Source organism: Urtica dioica, chromosome 5 (genome assembly GCF_054948205.1).
Source record: "Urtica dioica subsp. dioica isolate 48M chromosome 5, U.dioica_male_clone48M_v1_H2, whole genome shotgun sequence".
NCBI classification, from domain to species: Eukaryota; Viridiplantae; Streptophyta; class Magnoliopsida; order Rosales; family Urticaceae; genus Urtica; species Urtica dioica.
The window spans coordinates 37102964-37119781 of NC_142760.1; the positions used below are offsets into that span (position 1 = coordinate 37102964).

Consider the following 16818-nt stretch of genomic DNA (forward strand, 5'->3'; position numbering starts at 1 on the left):
GGAATCACTCGTGTGAAGAACCACTTGGCGAACGTGGACAAGACAAAAGAGCGAGGTATGCAGACAAAATGGAACCTCTCGATCCTCTTGATATCGTTGAAGGGGCTTTCGATAGGTCAGGTGTAGATAATGATGGAGATGATGAGCTTTACTGTTGGATCGATCCGGTCCACGTGGATGGTGCTGACAACATGCCCGATCCTTTGACGGAATCTCATGCTCGGACGGAAGGAATAAACGTCGAACAAGTTTTGAGTGAAGAGGTCGGAGTTGATACTCGTGATCATAATTCTAGTGATAGCGGTAATCACTCAACTTACTCTCGACTTTCTTGTATCAATATTTATTGTTCTAATGATTGTGTGTGGCAGATGCTGTTGGTCGTAGAGGCCATCAATATAGAAGTGGCGGCTCGTCACACGGGGGTAGCGGGTCACCACACGGGGGCGGGTCTCAATACGCGGGCGGGGAGCAATCCAGGGTCGGAGGATCTCAACACCAGGGTGGCGGGTCTCAATACCAGGGCGGCCGGGAACAACACGAGGATGATCCATTCAATCCGTTCTTTTTTGCTCCGGAAAGTGGAAGAAATCAAGGTGGGAACCAAAGAGGTATGAACGATGCGATCTCAATGTCGGGTAGTAATGACGTAGATAGGTTGACTTCAGAATTTGGAGTGTTCTCTATTAAACCCGACAGCTTTGAAATTGGTTATCCACTGTTAACGACATCATACGACCCTTACGAGAACTAATCTTACTCATCCTACCTTTATTTCTCCGTCTCCGTCCCCGTCCCCGTAATATCCGTAATCGCAGTGGAAGATACACAAGAGTCGTACAATGTGTACGGTCAAACCCCTTTCACACGTTGGGAGGACGGTTATCCTCCGCACTCACTGCCCATTAGTCTTAGTCAAGAGTCCTACGATTATCACTTCCGTACGTGGATGAACACATATTCTACTTCCATGACGTGGTACCCGTATAACATGATGGTGCATGATCAATCACGCCACATATCTAGGCCACGCAGACATCAACTCCCGAGACACTGTACTTATAATTAGTGCATTTTGTCATACGTGTTGTGATAAATTTAGACTCTACTTATGATACTTTTTGTTTAAGAACTCAGTTTATGTTTGGTATGAACCTTTGTTTGAAGTTTGAACTATGAAAATCATGTTTATTATTGCAAAATATTTATCTGAAAATCCATCGGTTTCCTACATTTTTGTCGATTTCCTCTACGGTAAACGGTTTTCTATCGATATTGGTTTCCCTTTTTTGTCTGAATCTCCTTCGGTTTCCCCTCCGATAAGCGGTATCCTCCAAAATTGATGTCACGACAATGTTTAAAATATCGCCGATATCTCGCGATATATCGGCGATATATCGGAAAACTGAGAGGAGCGATATTAAAATGGCTATAACAGCCTAAATATCGCTAGATGCGTAAATTACCGGTCAAAATAATTTTTTAAAATTTTTTAACTTATTTCGGGCCGAAATGGTCCAAAATATACCAGCCCATAGCCTGTAAAGACCAAATGAGCAGCAGCTTGTTGAATAAACTTACGTTTTTTGGGTTTATATAGAGTTTTCTTTGTTAAATGCTTTGTTTCACAAACGATGTGGGACAATTGTTTCCCAACACCACACTATTTCTTTTAGGCAGCTTTTTTTTTTTTTTTTTTTTTTTTTTTGTAATTTAATACTCTTAAGTCTTAAATAATACATTAATATCCATGCATGTAAGCAATAGTGCATTTTGATAAAATAATAATAATAAAACAATAATGCAACATCCCTATCAGTGCAATTTTAATAAACCACAATGAATTATATATATTCTACACCAACACAATTATATCTATTCTACACTAACATATTATATATTATTAACTTTAATTTTAATATTTACTATTTAAAATATAGTTGTTATATATATATCATTAAATGATATATACATAATATGTATTTGTTATAGGATTTTTGCCGATATATCCGTTGGTAACCGATATATCATCGATATATCACCGATATAATTGGTAGTCGGTATTTAAATTGTTATAGAATATCCGTCGATATATCCGTCGATACTCGATATATCCGTAAAATCAGAACCTCGGTATGGGTATCGGTATCGATATTTTGAACCTTGTGTCACGATAACGGTAAGGCGATCCAAGGATTTAAAAAAAAAAAAAACATGTGATAGGCACGTGAGATTGAAGTTCGGGCCCAAATAAACTAAGCGAAGTAGTCTTCCGTTTCCCACCCAAATTTCCGATCTTCCCCTCCAAGTGAGTTTAACTCGCGTATTGGAGAAATGAGAAACCCTAATCCCTAACTCACAAATTCCCCAGATTACTCAATTTTCCCGAACTAACGCGAGCTAACAGAGACAATAAGGTGCGTCTTAAGCTCCTCGAGGAACTTCTAACACTGATTTGTGGTCTTTTTTTTTTTTTTTGGAATTTTGTGTTGATTCATTTTTCAAGTAATTTCATTACTTCGTTGTTTTCAGTTATATAGTGGAGACAATCGAATAATCTGTAATAAAGAAATCATGATAGCCACAAAAGGAAGAAAAGTCGGCGGCCGGGCCGGAGTAGAATCCATGACCGGATCCGGCCCGAGCTACGCCTTCGGCTCGAGCGCGGCCGACGACGAAATCATCATAAAACACCGCCTCCTGACCCGCGCCACCACGACCCGCGGCGACCCGCCGTTCAAGAAGCTCCAGAAGAAGTTCGGTTCCTTCTTCGCCGAGATCGAGAACGAAGAGAACGAGAGCGGGACCGAATCGAGGCTCGCGAAGGCGTTTCTCCAGGAGCTCTCGACGTTCGAGATCCCTCTGCTGAAGAGCAAGGCGGTCGTGGAGGCGAACCTCCGCGAGAAGGTCCACTTCGACGACCTCAACGGGGAGATCGAGGCCCGGATTTCGCGGGCCCGGTCGGAGATCGACGGGCTCAAGGCCCAGCTCGAGGAGAGCCGGGCCGAGAGGAGGCACAAAGAGGAGTGCGAGTCCGTGAGGAAGCTCATCGCGGCTCAGCCTCCGCGGGGACGGACTCAGCGGGCCATAGCCGAGCTCGAGAGCGACATCGCCGCTCTCGACGCCGAGGACGCCGCCGCGGCGAGGACGCTCGACCTCCGCCGGAAGCAGTTCGCGTTGCTGCTGCACGTGGTGGACGAGCTTCAGGGCACGGTGGAGGACCACGGAAAGAACGGGGCTGAGTATGTTGGAGGTTCCGATCCCATGGCTGTCGATTAGTCTCTGTCTTTTAAACTGTAAGTTTTTTTTTTTTTTTTTTATAAGCTTTTTTTTTTCTGCATTGATTGTCTTGGTGTGTAATTTGATTTTGAGAAGCTTGTAGCTATTTATTCAATTGAAATAATAACACTTTGTAAGATGGCCAAAATTCGTCTAAATATGTGTGAAATTGCCCAAATTTACAGAAATGCTCGTGTGTCTCTGTCAATGAATTACAATGTATACACTATACAGTGCCTAAAAATTATTGAGAGTGTCGAAAAATTTATATTTAGTCTCAAACTCTGGCCTATTTTACTGTAAAAAAAATCGAAAGCTATTGTACTGAAAAATTGAAGCTTCGGCTATTTTGCTACTCGGTTAGTTTCAAGTGGCTATACTATTGTCTTTAAATTGATAAGAGCTATATAATTGAATTAAGGGTTACAGCCGGATAGGATAATACACAGCTGAAAATTTAGATGAGAGCTTTGTAACACTGCGAAAGGAAGTAAATGAATATTTTTGGCCGCAATTGCCTTGTTTATTTGGTTTTATTTTATTTGTTTGTATGAAGACGTCCATACCTTGAGAGGTCTTCGTCAAGGAGATCCGCTGTCTCCTTTTCTCTTCACTTTCGTCGCGGATGTGCTCTCTCGGATGATTACGCGCGACTGCGCCTCCGGATCGTTCACTCCATTCCTCTTCGGTGAGGATCTTTTGGCCATCTCTCATCTCCAATTTGCGGACGACATTCTCTTTTTCGGCGAGAAAAACCCGGAAAACTGGTCTCGTCTTCACTCTACGGTGAAGAACTTCTGTGACGCTTCCGGTTTGAAGGTAAACCTAGCCAAAAGCTCTTTTCTCGTCATCAATACCCCTTCTACCGTCGCGGACCTGGCGGACAGCTTCGGATGCAAACAAGAGTCCTGGCCGATCACGTATCTTGGCGCCCCTCTTGGAGGAAATCCCCGTTCTAAGGTTTTTTGGGATCCGGTCCTCGCCAAATTTTCCAAACGGCTTTCCGGATGGCAGCGGAGTTTCCTCTCGAAAGGTGGGAAACTGGTTCTCGTTAAGGCCGTTCTCTCGGCTATTCCGAATCACTTACTGTCGGTTTTTAAAATGCCGAAAGGTATTTGCGACAACATCGAGAAATCCATGAGAGACTTCCTCTGGGACAGGTTCGAGGATGCTAAAGGGGTCCACTCGGTCGCTTGGGCCACTTGCTGCCTCCCGAAGGATAAAAGGCTCTGGGACTTCCTCTGGGACGGGATCGAAGATAGAAACATTAGTCTCCTTGCGAAATGGCTGTGGCGATTCCCGAAAGAGGCCGACTCTTTGTGGCACAAGACGATTATGGCCATCCACAGAGTTCGGGCCAATGATTTCGACCCTGACCTCGCCCCCGCCTCCACTTTCCGTAGGCCCTGGAAGTCGGTCATTTCGATCAGCAACTTTTTCTTCTCCCGGGTGAGCTGGAAGGTACACGACGGCTCGATCGTTCGCTTTTGGAAGGACTCGTGGCTTTTTGACAGAGTCCTCTCGAGGATAAGTTTCCGGGCTTGGCGAGGATCTGTCCCAAAAAGAACGAAAAGACCGGTTTTTTTACTTCCCCGGACCCTTCTGAAATCGGTCGAGTCTTTTGGGACCTCAAACTCTCTAGGGACCTGTCCTTGGGAGAAATTGACGAGGTCTCCGCTCTCTTGGCGAAGCTGGGAGATATCAAGATCTGGAGCGGCATGGTCGATCGTCGGGTTTGGTTAGACGACACGGAGGGTTTCTCGGTGAAGTCTATGACGGGAAGTTTGTCTGCGGTCTCCCTCCCTTCGACTTGGCCCTTTGTCGATCTGATCTGGAAAGCTTAAGTACCTTCTAAAGTGCAGTTCTTCGGTTGGCTCCTCGTCTCGAACAAGCTCAGCACCGACGATGTTCTTCAGCGCCGTTTTCCTTCGATCTCCGGTTGCCCGTCTTGCTGCCCTTTATGTGACCGAGCCGCCGACAACAGAGATCATTTGTTTCGGTCTTGCTCTTTTGCTTCCAAAGTTTGGAGCCTCCTGTTCGCATGCATGCCTTCCCGTCGATGTTCTGCCTCCTGCCGATTGTCCCCTCTCTGCCTTCAGCCTCTGGTTTGGTTCCTCTGGAAGAAGTTCGAAGGTTCGCTCAGCTGTCAAGGTTGCTTTTCTCGCAGCCTGCTGGGCTATTTGGAAGCTCCGGAATAAGTGTATTTTCGATGATGCCCCTCCCTGCTTCGATAGGATAGTCTTTTCCGCAATATTGGTTTTTGGCTTGCTACCCTTGAGCCCGAGTTTCGGTCCTATAGCCTAGCTTCCCTTTCTAGAGATTGGCCTAGTGCCCTTTAGCTTGTATCTTGCTTTTTCATAGTAAAAGCTTTCTTTTCCCTTTTTATTTTAATTGACGTCCATACCTTGAAAGCGTATTTTTTTTATTCAATCGCCTATGTAGCCATGTTTCTGATGGAATCAGAAAATCTGAAGAAACAATTATCTGCTGATACTCAAACAAAACAGTGAATAGTCTTTGGGAGATAGTTTGTTAGATTGATATTCTCACTCTCCCCTTGCTTACAATCTTTCAAACAAAAACAGAAACAAATGACAACTTAGAATAGTTTGAAGTCCTGATGAGTGAGTAAACCTTGAATGAATTAAGATTATTCTCGTGCTATACTTAGAATAGACAGTGCACGGTACGGTTTGGTTGGAGATACGACGCCATGGCTATTGATTATTTTTCCTTTCCTTTTTTTTTTTTTTTTTTTTTTGCTAAGAGCATCTTCGTAATTCGAAAATGGCTATATTTTTCTTCTAATTTAGCTTTGCGGTCATGGTGTTCTTATTTGCGATTTACGCCCTTTTTTTTCATCGTCGTAAAAGAGATTATTTGTTTGAAACATTAGGAACATAAGTACTTTGGTTTTCTGTTTTTGTTGTCAGTGAACTTGGTATGAATGTCTTGATAACCCAAAATTCTTTTACTTAATCTGAATTCAATTTCGTATTCTGTCTTTGCTTTTTATTGTACTAGTTCTTTAATTTATTCATCACATAGTTTTTAAACCTGCGGTGAATTAATTTTGAAGTTCTAATGAGAGAGTGAAAATGAACAGCTTTGCTTGCTTAGGTATCCTCAAATTGGGCTACAAGTCATTGGGATGTCACTTCTCTGACGATGAAGAGCACAAAAAGACCATAGTGCCCCGGGATTAAAGACTGAACTTTCTCGGTATATTCTGCGACTTGTTTGGTTACAATCGGTTCAAAGTCAGACCACAAAAGAACTATTTGTTGTGTCTCTGATTTAGAATTTTGTATGTAAATGTTATGACGCTTTGAAATGGGGTCTCGTGATAAACATACATGAGGTTCTTTCGGTATTACTTGACTTATCTCTGTACCAGGTACTAGTGAAAAAAAGGTTACTATCAATACCATTAAGAACAAAAATATTCCAAGCCTTAGTACGAGAATGTCAACAATTGATAAGTTCGAGCTCAATCAGTATGATTGAATACTAAAAAAAATTAAAACAATAAAAACAGAATTTATCATCTGTCTTAAACTGTAATTCAAAACTACTGTTTGTGACTGGGTTTGAAGCAGGACAGTACATTATGACCGGACGGCCATCCCAAAAACTTTGACATGAATTTGTTTTTTATTTATTTAAACAAATACGAGGCAAGGCTAAATGCCCTCAAATACAGTTTAAACTGTGCCAATATGTAGTCTTACTCATTTCCCTCTTGAAAACGATTTAAGCAGATGATTTCAACTTAATTTAACAAAAGAATGGGAAGTGGTCTCACGTAATTTTGATAATTTAGAACAAAATAATAGCGATTATATTTTTGAACACTTTCACTATTAACTGTAGACATTAAAGTATACAGTTATCATAAACTGTTGACTTACAAATCTACAATTAATAATAATTGTAGATATATAAGTTTACAATTATTAGTAAAAGTATTAAAAAAACATATTTACTGTTATTTTTGTCCAAATTCTAGTTGGAGCTATTTCCAAACATGGACTGGGCATGAGAACTTTGTTTACGCCCAAATGTACTAGGCCCATCGACGTTCTATTTCCCTCCCAAATTCCTCAATTCCATATCCCTTCACTTCCAAGTGAGTTGACTCGTACCAGAAAAACTCGAAACCCTAATTCCCAATCTAACCAAGTCTCCAAATTTATTAACCTGCGAATCGACCTGAGTCAACGGGAAAACGAAGGTGAGTTTTCAGCTCCTCGAAAAATCTCATACACGATTACTGAGTAAATTTGGATTTTGGTCTCGTTTCGTGAATTCGAGTTACTTGATTATGCCATTTTCATTTCTATTGTCGAAAAAAACCCCCGAAGGTGTGAGTTGGTGAGTAATTGCTTTGATCAGTGTCAGTGTTGAAGATGTGTCGTAGTTCACTTGCTTTCAGATGAGTTGGGTCAAAGAACATTCCTACACACTTGTCTACGTCCTTCTATTTGACCGACCGTGAGTGGGTTTTGAGTAATTGAACAAGCCGAGATTCTAGGGGGAAATAAAAATGGAAAACCCAGCTTCAGGCGGGTCTGTTTCTAAGCGTTCCTTGAGAAAGAAGGCGGGTTTTCAGAGCTACGACGAGAATCTAGTCGACGATGTAACCGAAAAAAACCTCGGCGGGTCTTCAAGGAAGAAGATCAAGACAAAGGCGGATTTGGAGAAAGAAACCAAGACCGAGGCGATGATAGCCCTGTGCCTCGGCTTCCCGATAGACCGGCTTCTCGAAGAAGAGATCCGAGCCGGGGTCGTGGGAGAATTGGGCGGGAAAGAGCAGAACGACTACATAGTCGTGAGGAACCACATACTGGCGAAATGGCGGTGCAACGTTCGGGTTTGGCTATCGAAGGAGCAGATAAAGGAGACCGTGAGCAACGAGTATGGACACTTGATATCCTCGGCCTACGATTTCCTCTTCTACAACGGGTACATAAATTTCGGAGTTTCGCCGTCGTTCTTGCCTCACATGCCGGGAGAGGCGAGCCAAGGCTCGGTCATCGTCATCGGGGCGGGCTTGGCCGGGTTAGCCGCGGCGAGGCAGTTAGTGGCGTTCGGGTTCAAGGTGATCGTCTTGGAAGGAAGGAACCGGCCCGGCGGGAGGGTTTACACCCAGAAGATGGGACGGGACGGTAAATTCGCCGCCGTTGAGCTCGGCGGGAGCGTCATCACGGGGATCCACGCGAACCCGCTCGGGGTTCTGGCGAGGCAACTCTCGATCCCGCTTCACAAGGTAAGGGTAGAGAGGTAGGCATTTTGACTTGGCATAAATAAAGGGTCCATTAGGTAAATAGCTACATTTACAGTCTGACATTGCTAAATAACAAATGTTTCGTAAATCTTAAGTAAATAATCACTTTCATATATTTACAGATGTAAATCTTTGGTAAATAACTATTTCTATTTATTATGCGGCGTCATCTTTATGGCTATATAGCAATCCAAACGTTTTAGTTGGTTATTTACCTAATTTTTTTTATAAATAAATCGGTCGGTTAATTTACATTTAAAGTGATTGTTTTTGTCAAAATTTACAAAGCAGTTAATTTAAACAGTTATTTCATGATTAACCGTTCTAAAAACACACGGGCAGGCCCCTCCCTCAATTGGCCCATTTTTCTAGTTTTTAATTTTTTTTTCTTTACCCTAAAAATTTATAAATCAGCACCCCCTAGACTTTTTTTTTTTTTTTTTTTTTTTTTTTTGCATATTAGCCCTCCTTAGTTTAGATGGTTAACCGTTAACAGTATAAAATGGTTAGATGGTTAGACATTTAACTCGTTGACCGGTTTTTCCCACCTTTAGGTGAGGGACGTTTGCCCGTTGTACAATCCGGACGGGTCGCCAGTCGACAAGGAGGCCGACTCAAAAGTGGAAGTCATCTTCAACAAGCTTCTCGACAAGATCTTGGAGCTGAGAGAGATCTTGGGCGGGTTCGCGAGCAACGACTCTCTGGGGTCGGTCTTGGAGAGGCTCCGACAGCTGTACGCGGTGGCGAGGTCTGGCGAGGAGAGGCGGCTCCTCGACTGGCACCTGGCGAACTTGGAGTACGCGAACGCGGGCTGCCTTATGGACCTCTCGGCCACCCATTGGGACCAAGACGACCCGTACGAGATGGGCGGGGACCACTGCTTCCTCGCCGGAGGAAACTCGAGGCTCATCAAAGCCCTCTGCGAGGGACTTCCCATATTCTACGGGAAGACCGTGGACGCCGTTCGGTACGGGACCGAGGGAGTCGAGGTCGCCGTCGGGGACCAAGTTTTTCGATCCGACATGGTGCTCTGTACCGTCCCTCTCGGCGTTTTGAAGAAGAGGGCCGTCGAGTTCGAGCCCGAGCTCCCGCGGAGGAAGCTCGATGCGATCGAGAGGTTGGGGTTCGGGCTTTTGAATAAGGTCGCTATGGTTTTTCCTCACGTTTTTTGGGGGGAAGAACTCGACACGTTTGGTTGTCTCAACGAGGATGGACGTAGGCGCGGAGAGTTCTTTCTGTTTTACGCTTACCATACCGTTTCGGGTGGTCCGGTTCTTATCGCTCTCGTGGCCGGAGAAGCCGCGCAGACATTCGAGTCCACGGATCCGAACGTTTTGCTCCACCGTGTCCTAAACGTCCTCAGAGGTAAACACATTCTAAGCGACCATTAACTTTTTTTTTTTTTTTTTCGTTGGCTCTCACTTCATGAATAAAGAAATATTACATTACATTGTCAAACCAAACACTGATATAACATTCGCAACATTTTACAACCAAACAATATAATCTTACATCCCTCGGAATGGGTGTACTTTAATGAGATTTTGGGACTGTGGTTAGGTTGCATTAGTAATCCGAATTTCGAATTTGGATACTGTCAGGAGATCGGGGTAATTCGAGAAACCCGGGGCTATCCTAATACAATCCAAATCTAAATGTTCAATTCCTTTCAGCGTCTACGTATTTAGTAGTATTAACCCCATAACTATCTATTGTTGTTATTCAATTTGAAAGCTTTCAAGAAGTTCGCGTTTCCTTTTGTGGGGTTTAGGTATATATAAACCCACGGGCGTGGAAGTGCCTGACCCGATACAAACCGTATGCACAAAGTGGGGCGGCGATCCTCTATCGTACGGCTCGTACTCTCACCTGAGAGTCCGATCGTCCGGCTCCGATTACGACATTCTCGCCGAAAGCGTGGGAAATCGATTATTCTTCGCCGGCGAGGCCACGACCAGCCAATACCCGGCCACGATGCACGGCGCGTTCCTGAGCGGGCTGAGAGAAGCCTCTCACATACTCCGCGCCGCGAGGCTTCTCCGCCAAAACAGCCCCGGGAAATATCACCTCCTTCAGAGCAGCAACAACGACGTGCTCGTCGACCTCTTCAAGAAGCCCGACGTGTCGTTCGGGAGCTTCTCGTTCGTGTTCGACCCCTTCTCGCGGGACTCGAGCGCGATGGGACTCCTGAGAGTCACTTTCGACTGCAACAGAGGCGTCCGAAGAGAAGATAAGCGTTCGTCGTATAATTTCAGGAATAACTCGGACCCGCCGGTGCAGCTTTACACCGCGATATCTTGTCATCAGGCGAAGGAGATAGAGTTGGTCGACGGAGGAGATGAAGCTAGGCTGTCGTATTTGGTGAAAGATCTTGGCTTGGAGCTAATGGGATTGAGCGCCATAGGAAGTGTAGACGGTTCTTTGATTAATAGTATTGCCACCACAAGAAAAGGCCGGGGAAGGAATCGGATGTTGGCTTGGCAGTCTTGAGATGTTCGATTATTCGGGACCCTTTGAGTTTCGGTTCGTTTTTGTATATAACCGTGCTGGGGTAAGGTTATTCTTTGGCCTCTAGTGAATCGAACTTTCTTGAAGCATGGATTGCGAAAAATTGAAGAAGGGCAAGATTTTCTTGGTACATGAGCAACTTGATGACTAGCTATGTATAACGATATTTATTATTTATTTTCATTTTTGAACATTTTGCCCTGTATCTCTCTGCACCCATTTAAGATGGGGAAAAAATGAATGTAATCTTCATGGAATCTTTACAATGTCAAACTATATATTTCAGAAATTTCTTGCTCAATGGAATGAAGTTTCTACTCTGCAAAACTTGTTCTTAAAGATTTACTTGATGACTAGTTATGTATAACGTTATTTATTATTTATTTTCATTTTTGAACATTTTGCCCTGTATCTCTCTGCACCCATTTAAGATGGGGAGAAAATGAATGTAATCTTCATGGAATCTTTACAATGTCAAACTATATATTTCAGAAATTTCTTGCTCAATGGAATGAAGTTTCTACTCTGCAAAACTTGTTCTTAAAGATTTACTTTTTTTTTTTTTTAGAGATTTCGAGGTTACTCATAGGATGCCATTTCTCAACCAAAACAAGTTGCAAATAAACTCACCTGCAATGTAACACAGTCCAGATCTTTCAAGTCTACAAGCACGAGTTTCAAAATTGCCGGAGAAGAAAGAAAGTTAACGGAAGAGGATTGTGTCTGTGGTTCCTTGACTTTGTTAGTTTATGTGTCGACGATCATTGATGTCAATTCTCACGGGGGAGCGTTTTGCATGAAATCGAGGCAACTCTGACAATCGCAATTCGGGAATCGACACATAAGGCAGCCGAAACAGACGCAGGAAGTGCAGCCATTGCACGCCCGAGCCCGCGAACAGCCTCGGCTTCCCTTCCGGCTCTCCCGTTCCTCGTCATCCTCACAGGTTATTCTAACAAACAACATCGACACGTTATTTGAATTTTATAACTTTGATGTGACATACAAAACTATGATAAACTTGTATATTAATAATTTTTCGACCAAATGGGAATTTCGGTTTTTAATGGACCGGAATTTTCCGGTTTGAGTAGTGCCAAAAATCCGGCAAACTGGAATAGAACATTCTGTTATGGTTAATTCCGACACTATTCACCGGATACAAAATTTGAAACCTAACTTATAGTCTACCTCCGGTGAATTTTTTTTTTTTTTTTTTTTTTTCAATAGTACCAAAATGGTACCAAGATTCCTGTCCCATGAACAGTACCAAAACCGAATATTGGTACGGTGAATAGTCGAAATGGAACAAACTTCCAATTTGTTCCGTTTTGATTGCCCATGCCCAGGTTTATTGAGTAGCCCTAAGATTTACCAAACGTTCGTTATTTAGCAATGTCAAACGTTTAAGTACTCATTCCTTTTTATACATAGTGGATTTCAATCTTTAATCAAATTTAATTTTGAATTGAATGATTAATCAATGCAATGAAAAAAAAACGTATGTCATTCAATAATAATAAATAAAAACGCAAGGCTACTCAAATACAAAAAGTTCATAGAGGTGGAAACCTAAAACAAAAAGGTTATAGTGCAACTACATGATGATAATTACCAAATTAGTCATATTTACACTTTTAAATTGATATTTAGCCAATTTTTAGTAAATATGTGTTAAATAGCCAACTTTTATCACGGTTACAACTATTTCACACTATTATTCACAACTATTTACAGTTGTTATATAACACTATAATTGGTTATTTACTAAATGTTTACTAAAAATTGGCTAAATAGCAAATCATACATATAAATATGACTATATATTTACTAGACAATTTTTATAATGTTTTTATTAAAAAGATAGATTAGTATTTAAAATAATATGTGAAAAAATAGTATTTAGTAAAGTAAAGGCCGCATAAAAATAAAATTTATGGCTCCGTCACTACATGCATGCATACACACTCTATGAAATAAATAAATAAAATCGAAAAAAAGGACTTACAGATCATAAGGGCGGTCACGGCATTTCCATCGCTTGGAGGACAAGGCTTCGTGATAGAGCTTACACTGCTCCTTGTTGCGGAGGAGGAACCGGCGGTCCTTCTCGCAGCGAGTGCACTGAACAAACTCGTCGCGGTGGAAGTTCCATCGGCGCCGCACAACGTTGCGGCTCGGGAGGTTCGAGCCGTGCTTGTAGTACTTCAGAAGCCCGGCTCGCCTCAGACCCACCTTCGAGACCGCCTCGTTTTCGCAACGCAAACGCTTCGGGATCTTCTCGCTCTCCAACATCACCCAAATCCTGTTCTTCCAATCCCGCGCTCCTTTGAGCGCATGCTTTTCGAACTCGGCCGGACTCATCTTGCCTGCGAGATTTTTAATAGATCGAGCAAATAATTTCGTTTATTTATATGTTTTTTTTTTGTTAATTTTTTAGTGTAACATTTTATAAGGGCATCTGCGGCTCACTTTAGAGGTGGTGTGAAATTCCCACGTGAACTGCTCTAAGGTATTGTTCTTTATATCACAAGTCACAATGGATAAGTAAATTTAAATAAAAGAAAAAAATAGTTAAGTATGAACACGATAAAGTTTTTTTTTTTTTTTTTTATTCTATCAGTACACAATCAAATTTATTGGAGATTTAAACACAAATTATAAAATAACGTTTTAAATCTTCATACAGAATTTTATATCCGTGGAATTACAATAGTTAAGTATGAACACGCTAAAGTTTTTATTTATTTATTATTATTACTTTAAGTGTTCCTAGTTTTCTATAGAATGTAAAACATTGATTCTTTTAAATATAAAATTCAATTTTCAAATAGTTATTGCTATATATCATCATGCCCGGAAATATTCACATCTAAAGATATATCAAGCATGTTATTACAAAACTATAGTGCCAACATATATCATCCCTCTCCAAATTCTATCTTTAATTTTTTAAAATTCGAAGCGTATGACTGGATTTCCCTCACTAAATCTTCCTATATTTTCAGAAGACATTATAAATAATGCTTGTTACAAAATTAATGGTACCAAAAAGTATATCAGCCCCTTTTCCTTTTTTTTTTTTTTTTTTTTTTGTTAGAGAGGTGATTAAAAAAAATAAATAAAAAACTCGCCTTCTTTATGTTCGGCGTTGCATTGGCATATGATGAGAAACTGGCCGGAGGTGAAGATTCTGAGAATTCCGACGGCATCCCCGAATGTGAAGCTTGTGCAGCCACATGTCATCTCGATGTATGTCTTCTTACACGTTACCTCCAATACTCCTTTCTTCTTCACTTCCTTCATCATCGTCGTAGAAGGAGTCTCCTTTCTTCCTATCAAATACAACACAATTCCTTATAATTATGCATTTAGTATGAATATATTATCATCAAACAAAAAAACTCTGCAACAATTTTGAACTAATGAATTTTGAACTAATTTTGTAGCGTTATCATTCCTAATGATTGCGATGCCTTTACTACAAGTCTCTTATATAATCAAAAGAAAAACAAACAACTTTTCCAAACAAAGTTTAATTAGTGCAAATTTTGGCTTTATATAAATATTAATGTTTGTAGAGGTTAGTAATGTTAGTTTATTAGTTTTGCGTTTTATCTTTACTAACACCATGTACGTTCGTTTGTTTTCTTCCTATTGTTCAATAATGGTGGTTCATTTTTTTTTTTGGCTGAATTTTTATAATTTGTCGTCCTATACCTAGAGACCAATTTTAGATTGACCCCTTATCCTTTTATCGTACAGAAATAAATCTCGATGTAACAAAATTAATTTGAAAAGCGCATTTTTCCTAATACAATAAACTAGTGAAATGTACAACAAATTTCTTGATTCTCACACGAATGTGTTTCGAAATAGATATGAACTCCAAAGCCGAATTGAAATGAACTGGCAAAAGAACATGTTCACCCTTGAAATATGAACCATAATTTATCAATCTCTTCATCCCATAAGCCTCCTAAAATTCTTAGATGTGAAAATATAAACATTTCCCCAACATTGTGGAATATATTAAAAAAGTAAGATTAAATTTCACTATCAACTATAATGATCTATTAATCTGCTTGATGATTGAGAATTATAAATGTATTGGATTTCATAAAATCACACCGTAAAATTTAAAAGAGTATCTAGTTTTCCCTCAGCAAGATACAAAAAGACGGCTTTTTGTCCTTAAATACAAACCATATTTTTCAAAGATTTGGAAACATACAATACAAAGATCTACGACAAATAGAGAAAATTTTCCGAAGGACTTTGCGGAATCGAACACTAAAATATTGGCACTTCAATGAAACTATGAATCTGATTTTTTTTTACCGCAAAATATATATATATATATATATATATATATATATATATATATATATATATCTCTCGACATTCAATATTTCTTCAACCATAGAGAAATATGTAAGCATTAATGGGTATAACAAAGAGAATCAACTTACCTCGGGCCGCCATTTTCAGAGTCGCTTCGTTAGGCGCCGCTCACAATATATTGGTTTTACGCTAGGGTTTTCTAATCGACACAGAGAAGAGCATATTTTTAATTTTTTTTTTTTTTATAGAACAAGGATTGAATCAAAATCCACACTTATCACCCAAATAGGAAATCTACAAGGATTTGCTTTCAATTCTCTAAAATGCAGCCACATTTATTAAATTCCTTTGAGCATGGAATACAAGTGTAACACTAAAATATAACGGGCAATTTGAGTGTTTCTCTACAACACAAAATGTTTGGAACTCCATATACATGGTCGATTTGTATTTGTTTTTGTTTATATATTTTATAGTCAATATATTTTTTTTTAGAATATTGACGACTAGACTTGAAGATTATTATCGAAATTACAATACGCATATGTAATCAATGAATGTTTTCAAAATTTAACTTAATTGTGCGCTAGAATCTAGAGTTTCAAGTCAAAGAGTTGATTTTTATGAAATAAAATGAACAAAAAAACCTAGATATATACTCTTATAGATGTTACTTGAAATGTAGATCTAAGTAACCGAGTTTTTCGTAGTAGTAATCTACCAATAAATGGCTATAGTGCATGACACAACATTTGGAAAAAAAAAAAACCATAAACAATAAACATATTGTATGATGCTGAATTTTGCATCTCATGGTAGCTTTTGAATCTATCACCAAGAATATGGCTATGAATCACGAGCAACAAAGATTACTACTAATATAGTTGGATGTGTTGGGAAGCCCCTTCAACTTTTTCGTTGTGGGATGTTCTTAAACCTATACAAACATTATTTATTTTCAGCAAGGACACAATTTATTTAGCCATAGGTAATCTTAATATTATAGAAACAGACTTGCCATAGACTCAATACTACAAACTGAAAATTAAATTATTATTTTTTTTTTTAAAGGTGAAAAATAAATTAGTTATGTTTACATATGAAAATTAATTATGTTATAATCTCGCTCATTAGTTCTCGAACAGTTGACAACTGAAATTTGAATTAATATCTGGCTCGAGACGAAAAAATAGGTCATATCTTATGCATCAATGCAATATATTTACTCTATAGTTTCATAAAAGAAAATAGTCTCCAAGTTCAATATTACACCACATCTCAAATTTACTTAGTTTCCTTCTTTTCTTAAATAAACGTGAAATTTAAATGGGGGATAAGAATAAACTGCTGCATTAGTTTGTAACACAAAATATCAAAGACTCAATTCAATAGAATTCAGC

General features: G+C 40.1%; 3 protein-coding genes across 5 annotated transcripts; 2 read left to right on the plus strand and 1 right to left on the minus strand.

Annotated features, from left to right (window-relative positions):
- Nucleotides 1-2259: 2259 nt before the first annotated feature.
- On the plus strand, nucleotides 2260-6493 carry LOC149398223 (THO complex subunit 7B-like). 2 transcript variants are annotated; one of them, XM_089614071.1, is made up of 3 exons: nucleotides 2260-2417; nucleotides 2533-3296; nucleotides 6386-6493. In XM_089614071.1, the coding sequence occupies exon 2, from the start codon at nucleotides 2575-2577 to the stop codon at nucleotides 3277-3279; it is 705 nt and encodes a 234-aa protein (XP_089470197.1). In that variant the 5' UTR covers nucleotides 2260-2417; nucleotides 2533-2574; the 3' UTR covers nucleotides 3280-3296; nucleotides 6386-6493. The 2 variants fall into 2 exon arrangements, with proteins under 2 accessions (XP_089470197.1, XP_089470198.1); XM_089614072.1 differs by having other exon boundaries at nucleotides 6400-6493.
- A 912-nt stretch (nucleotides 6494-7405) lies between these two features.
- LDL2 (LSD1-like2) lies at nucleotides 7406-11331 on the plus strand. Of its 2 annotated transcripts, XM_089615414.1 has the most exons (4): nucleotides 7406-7513; nucleotides 7715-8548; nucleotides 9121-9931; nucleotides 10338-11331. In XM_089615414.1, exons 2-4 carry the CDS (start codon nucleotides 7826-7828, stop codon nucleotides 11054-11056), a joined length of 2253 nt encoding a protein of 750 aa, XP_089471540.1. In that variant the 5' UTR covers nucleotides 7406-7513; nucleotides 7715-7825; the 3' UTR covers nucleotides 11057-11331. The 2 variants fall into 2 exon arrangements, with proteins under 2 accessions (XP_089471540.1, XP_089471539.1); XM_089615413.1 differs by having other exon boundaries at nucleotides 7406-8548.
- A 520-nt stretch (nucleotides 11332-11851) lies between these two features.
- Nucleotides 11852-15559, minus strand: LOC149398225 (protein ULTRAPETALA 2-like). The gene is made up of 4 exons (XM_089614516.1): nucleotides 15547-15559; nucleotides 14209-14409; nucleotides 13083-13443; nucleotides 11852-12026 (listed from the first exon to the last, which is right to left on the minus strand). The coding sequence occupies exons 1-4, from the start codon at nucleotides 15557-15559 to the stop codon at nucleotides 11852-11854; spliced, it is 750 nt and encodes a 249-aa protein (XP_089470642.1).
- Nucleotides 15560-16818: the final 1259 nt, after the last annotated feature.